Raw genomic sequence first — 7,094 nt, 5'->3', positions numbered from 1 at the left:
CAGCGCTGCCGGCGTGCTGAAGCTGCAGGGGAGGGGGAAGCGGGGGAGGGGCTTTTGCTGCCGGAGCGGCCCCAAGTGAGCGGCTCAATCCGGCGCGGCTGCCCTGTCAGCCACTTTTGGGTCTTTAGATAGCCGTCCGGGGGGAAATCCCGGACATTTTTAGCTTTTTACAAATTCCCCCCGGATGGCTATTTAAAGACCCAAAAGCCGGACATGTCCGGGGAAACCCGGACGGATGGTAACCCTATCTCATCTATGACTTCATCTGCTTCTTGAGATACCAAACTCTGAGTGCTGTGTGTCTGGAGAGACAATGTGTCTGATATGGATTTTTGGTGTGTGAACACAAAGTCATCTAGGAAGTTACTGAAGGAACTGAACAATTTCATTGGACTATTTTTTTTATACCTGAAAGTCAGGATGCAAACTAGGCTCTTGTCTAAGAAATGTGTATCTGAACTTGCTAAGAGGAGAAACAAACATATCAGCTTATTTATCTGCATAAACCTTCTGACTTTGAAATATTTTTGTCTCACATACTGGGATAATTTATTTTAAAGAGATTATTGTAGCTTTTTACTGATGTTTTGGACATCATATATAATAAACCAGCTCATTTGTTGCAGCAATTTCAACTTTTAGCCTGATGGATGATGCACAGAAGTAGCAGTCTTATCAAGGTTACTGTGTTTCTTTTGACATTATAAGCAGACTGCAATATAATGGGATACGGTCTGTTTTTCTCAGTTTGGGATCAATTGACTTTCTCTCTCTTCTCTTTTTCCCTGGGGGTGCATAGACTATGTCTAAGATTTCCAAAGAGATGCGCACTTCCATTTAAATTTTTTTAGGGGGGCCGCAAATGAAAAAAAGGTTGAAAACCACTGATTTAGAGACACTGCAAATATAATGTAATTTGAAGAGAAAGGCATTGTGCTATCCTTTATGGGAAAAAGTCCTACAGACTCTTATATCATTTAATATAAAATGATAACTTTGCCAACAGAATAAGTAGTGTTTATGTTAATAATAAATTAGTCTAAGTGTAAATAAAGGTTGTCTGTTAAAATAAGGCAATGTAGTTGAAAATACACATATGCATGTACATATATGTGTGTGTACCTACTTACAATGTACAATTCATGAAATAAGCCACAGCATAAAACTGCTTTTAGTTTTAATCCTTTTATTTTTCTTTATTTGATGCTTTTTTCCCCATCCTCCCATCCCCCAATATTAACCCCAATATTTTTCCAGAAAATTGTGCAGTTAATTTTTTCACCAATATTCACCCAAGTTTTTCAATTTTTGTAATCAGCACAGAAAAATTCCCCCAGAATTTTAAACAATATAAATGAAAAATGAAGGGACTTGATTATATTCTATGTACTGGTTTAATGCTTTTAATTATGTAGTTTTTAATTTCTATAGAATCCTGGTTAATTTCTATTGTTTCATCCCTGTTTAATTCTACAGAACCTGTCCAACATAAAATTCCAGTCGGTGAACATACAACCAGTCATTGCAGATGCATAAAACATATTCCATATATTCTACCCGACCTCTGATTGGGATGATATAAAGTAACTACAATGTGCCCTAGAAGTGAGCTCAAGGATGGGAAATGGATTTTTTTAAAAAAGGAAATTGTACACCAAACACAGAGGGGGAGATTGTCAAAAGCTTTTTGTCCTATGAGTGCAGAGGTGTTAACTGTCCATTTCATCTTGAATGGTCTCTTACAGCATAACTCCTTATGCTAAACAGTTTGTTCCACCTTGTATTTAGCTGTGAACTTCTCTGAGTACCTTTCCCAGACCTGAAGAAGAGCTCTGTGCAAGCCTGAAAGCTGGTCTCTTCCACCAACAGAAGTTGATATAATAAAAGATATTACTTCACTTACCCTCTCTCTAAAACCCCCAAAAACATTTAAGCACCCAACTCCCACTGAAAAAGTCAATGGGAGTTGGGGGTCTCAACCCTTATTTGTTGATTTGAAAATCCCCCAACAAAAGCATTATAATTACCATGAGAACAATATTACAGTCAAGGAAAAAGGAGGAGGATGTTGAAAATAAGTTGAGTAAAAATAATATAAGTGTAGATGGAAACCCTGAACACACTGAAAGGCCTAATCCAGGAACATTTTCAGAAAAGTGATTTGTTGAGTTTCTATTTTAAATAATCCTGTACCACGCTGAATGATCTCTGCAAGGAATTTTATTTCTTACAGACTCCTTGTGTTACTGTTCATTAGTGAGATGTGAAATTATATCTAGGTATTTATATGCCCCCAATAATTGTATTATCTTTACAGCTCCAAAGATGTTACATTACAAACAATACTTCGCGTGAAGCCATCCAGTAGCTCCAAGGACTTACATACCAAGACAAAGATGTACTGATCTGGATTTGCAAAGCAACACATAGGAATTGGAGAAGAACTTGGAAGGGCTTGATTATATTTCAATCACCAGAAAAGGAAATGTCCATCAAAGAAAGGAATGATGATAGTGGAACAATAGTTGGGATTGATGACCTGAGATTATGAAGGCGGCTGATTAAGTTGCACTCCCCCCATCCCCACCTTCATATTAGGTCAAATCCTGGCCCTCTAATGTGGAAGGAGTTTATTGGGGGCGGAGGGGAAGAGTCTATTAGCCTTTAAGATTCACATTACTTGTATCTGGCATGACACAACCAGCCTTGGAAGTGGTCAGGCCCAATTTAGAAAGGGACTTAGGACTCCATGCGCACATTGTGGCTAGGACCAATAGAGCTTCTCGGAGGTTGGAGACATCATTTCTATTGTGTCCCTGGCCACCCAAGTGCACACAGCATGGATTTGCTAAAGACTTTGAGCCCCACTGTAAGGTGTCTTATGGCAGAGATGAAGAGCCCTACCTCACAGATCATGATCCCCTTGCTCAGGCTCTGCAGAGGTTAATCAGATTTCCATGGAGGAGAGAGATCCAGGGGAAATCTTTTTGCTCATGGTCACAGTCTTTCCCAAGACGACAGCTCTACAGAACTATCAGCTAGGACTGTCTTCTCTAAGAGCTGTACTGACTCACTTTGGAGCCCTGGTCGACTTTATATCAAGGAGCTAGACAGGGCTAGAATATGGGCCATAGATATTAGTGTGACTAAACAGAAAGTTAAAAATAACATAAGATAACAAAAATGGAGAACATCGCCATTTGTTCATTCTTGGTAATGTTTTAGATTCTCATTTTCCCAGAAACATTTAAGGGCGGGAAAGGCTTTTGCATCATTGGAATAAATATCATAATTAAATTCTTTGCTTGTTGGGTCTTTACTGAATTGTTTTATTAGAATGTCATATTTAACTTTTATTTTTAAATCAAGGAATCTTCATCTATCTGTGTCATAAGACACATTCCAATGGGGCTCAAAGTCTTTAGCAGATCCGTGCCGTATGCAACTTCTCCTGGTGGTTTTACATTTATGCTCATTGACACTCAGTAAAAATTATAAACAAAACTCTGCTCTCACTTCCACCCATGCAATTCCCCTTGACTTCACTGGGTGTTCAGTGGACTTCAATAATTGTGTGCACATGTACAAGGGGAGAAATTGTCCCTGCATGTTGAATAATATTACATCACAAAATATAAATGAAGGCCAAGACATATTGAAAAAATAGTATAAACTTAAAAACTAAATATATAGAAAAATTACAAATTTGAGCTTAGTTTCTCCAGAATAATATAAAAAGCACATTTCAGATAAGGGGGGGAAAAACCCTAACATGTTCCTTATTTACCATAACATTAGTTTCCACTACCTAAGTCACGTACAAGTTAAAAACCTAATAGTGTAAATGAGGCAATGGATTTGGATGTCTCCGATAAAGAAGTGATATTGGTGTACTGCAGCCATTAAGCAAAGGTCAAGTTTCGGTCTGCAACTTGCAAAGTCATCTTCTGCATCCATACCTCTGATTTACAGAGCTATGGATCTTGTACAACTAAAGTTAAACCACAAGAATGGGGGGGGGGGGGATAAAATAATCAGCAAAACCTTACCTAGTAGATATATCTTAGACATTACGGCAACTGTGGTAGTTTAAGGATATAAATTACTTGAAGCAAACGGGAGGGGGGGGGGGAGAAGGGAGACAGACAATGATCCTCCTATAATTTTCAAATCAGATCTACCAACACATGATTTCTGCCAGGTGCATTAGCAACTAACCACTAAGCAAAACATTGCTCTGTGTATTTTCTCCAAGTTCCCTGACTATTTTACTTTTTGTTCATGATAATTTCTATGTACTGACTTAATATTTTGTCTCTTTATAAGCATATCTATTTGGAAGGAGAATACTCCTATTTTGAATGATCAAACTACCAGCAAGCCTCCTTTGCTTTTTATATTTTGCTGATGAATGCTCATTAGCTTGCAATTACGAGTGTATATACAGAAATTCTAAGGGATGGGATTCACACAGGGGGCTTGGTGTTTGTGTTTGGTTTTTCCACCAAGTTGGAACTTCTCTGATGATTTTCACACTTAAATAGCAGAACAGATTTTTGAATCATTTTTCTTCTTCCTGGTTGAAAACCCCTGGTTCCCTGTTGCATTATAATATGGAGTGACTTTGCATAAAGTGGGTTATTGCCAAATAAAGGAGGGAAGGGGTGTGTGTATGTGATGCTTGTAACTTAAATGGGTTACAACAGATCTACTGGGTTGCTTCTTGAACAAGATTATCTTAAAGTCAGTAAATCCTGGTACAAGAAAACAAGTTTAGAGAAAATATCCCACAGACATTTAAAAGAAAATCTAATAATTTGTTTAAAAGGTAATTGTTCATAACTATGGCCAAAAGAATTTTAAAGACTTATTTAAAAATAGGAAATTGAATTATTGTAAATGTAGAGGAGTTGATAGTTTGACTCTGAATAGCACAACAGATTAGTTTATTAGCATAGTGGAAACTGCTCCTCCCCAGTGTAACGAACCAACGGCATTGTCACTCAAATAGTTAACACGAGTGGTCTGCTGGGACTCTGATACCTCAGAAGTCACATCGCCTGCTATGCTCTGTCCTGGCACTGATCATCAGTCATGATGCTCATTAGTCCCTGAGTAGAACTCCTTCATGGAAGAGCCACAGCTCCGCACCTGGCTTTGCATCTGCTCCGGTGGAGCACGGATTTGATTACTTCCATGATTTGGGCACACAGCTGAGGGAGGAGGAATTTCTTTTCCCTGCCAATGAGGTTTGGATTAATGTGGCTGGTTGTCAATTGGTGCCAACATTAGTTTATGGAGTTGTTTTTTTAATTGTGATGTATTCCTATCTGATAGGTGAAATAGAATTAGGCAAGCAATACAATTTTTTCAGGAAATAGTTTTTTTTTTAAATGATTTAAACTCAATCTTTATCATATCCTGCTTAAGCAATGACATATTAAGAACTTTATCATCAAATAGTTATCTGATGTTGTAGATGACATGAAGGAAATATTTTTTAATTTGTTTGCATAGTATGAACCCGATCCTCCTCTCAGGACACTGGTGCAAATTGAGAGTAACTTCATTGAGGTCAATGGAATTATGCCAGTGTAAAAAACAAATGCAAGTAAGGGAGAATCAGGCTTCATATACCTTTGTTTTAATGGGGAGGTAGCAGATCATCTGCAATGACAAAGAGAACAAAAAATATACATATATAACTGACTGTTCCCAACTCCAGAGACAGGGTCAAAAAAACGATGTGATGGATGGAATTCAAAAATCCTGATCCTACCCCGTCCAAACATTCTTATACATTAATACTTCCTTCTGACTGAAAATGCATTTCACTTGGTGATAGTGCCAACACATTTTATATAGATTATTTTGACATTTTCTCAAACAACAACTTCTCCTTATCAGTAACTGAAAAATGCCAGGTTGGATGGGCTGAAGAGAAGATGAATGCAAATACATGACAAGGATGGGAGCCTATAGGCAGACAAAGCAAGGGCAATTACTATCCTGGATAAGAGAACTGTGAGACACTTGTGCAGAACATGAAAAAAAAATAATTGAACACCAAGAATTGCAATAGACTGAGTTGTGGGTGGGGTTAGGAAGAGTAAAGCAGGCAGCTACTATAGATTTTGGTGCTGTTTGTGCTAATTTAGGTGAATCTGTAATTATTTCAAACAAGCTTATAATGTCCTGATTCGGGTTTCCTTCTCACGTATTATGCTGGCAAAATAAACCTCAGCAACATGCCAAATATATTTTGCAATATACAGTGCATTACAAAAAAAGCTGCTAAGTGATATTGAAGTAATACCATTGCAAACACCACCACCTATAGAGGAAGATTACCTTTAACTGCTGATTACATCAGCAAGTGCAGCCATCCCCCACCTCTATAACAAGCACATAAGAGTATTTGTCACATATAAAGAACTTAATAAAAATTTACCTCAAATCTACTTAAACTTGAGCTCTTCGACCGAGACTTCTTGCGGAGATATACTGAAAAGAACCTACGCACTGTGAACTTCTTCATATTCATTTCCATTGCCCCGTTTGAAGTACAGTGCAGAGCAGAGAGGAGCTGCAGTGACGAAGAAGGCTAGTGCATCCCAATTGCGCCCTATATTAAATCCACGGAAGAGAGATTCTCAGAAGTATCTGTTGCCGATTCATCAAGTCCTGTACAGCTAGATGCACAGAAGGTATATTACAAGAGCCATCAAATTTTGCAGCATGCTGCTTGCTGCTCAGGGCTAAGTGCTTTTCACTCTGTCTTTCTTTCCACTGTTTACATTTCAGTGCTGCAAGCTGAACTCTCTTTCCACTCCCTCACTCCCTCGCCTTAGGTCCTACTACATCCAATCAGACTCAGCTTTTCCTGCATACATAATAAGCACCAGAAAATGACAGCTCCCAACTCCCAGGCAGAGCAGGTTTGCAATAAATATTAGATGTGTCTATTGCTTGCACTCCTGTTCTCTCAGTCAGTCTTTTTCAATCTCTTGGCTTGAGAACTGTATGAGGAAATAAGCACATGCTGCATTTCTGTTTTTAGCTTGGAATTTCAGCAGAGCTATAATTACCATATA

General features: G+C 38.3%; 1 protein-coding gene across 1 annotated transcript in view; it reads right to left on the bottom strand.

Annotated features, from left to right (window-relative positions):
- Positions 1–6,550, bottom strand: part of RPS6KA2 (ribosomal protein S6 kinase A2) — a 241,121-nt gene extending 234,571 nt beyond the window's left edge. Inside the window, exon 1 of the mRNA XM_024205929.1 lies at positions 6,452–6,550. Within this exon, the coding sequence (XP_024061697.1) occupies positions 6,452–6,550 (99 nt within the window). The remainder of the gene's footprint in view (positions 1–6,451) is intronic.
- Between the last annotated feature and the right edge of the window lie 544 nt (positions 6,551–7,094).

Source organism: Terrapene carolina, unplaced genomic scaffold (assembly GCF_002925995.2).
Source record: "Terrapene carolina triunguis isolate 2854851 unplaced genomic scaffold, T_m_triunguis-2.0 Scaffold85, whole genome shotgun sequence".
Classification (NCBI taxonomy): Eukaryota; Metazoa; Chordata; order Testudines; family Emydidae; genus Terrapene; species Terrapene triunguis.
The sequence above is the reverse complement of the archived record's forward strand: the minus strand, read 5'-3'. Positions and strand labels throughout refer to the sequence as shown.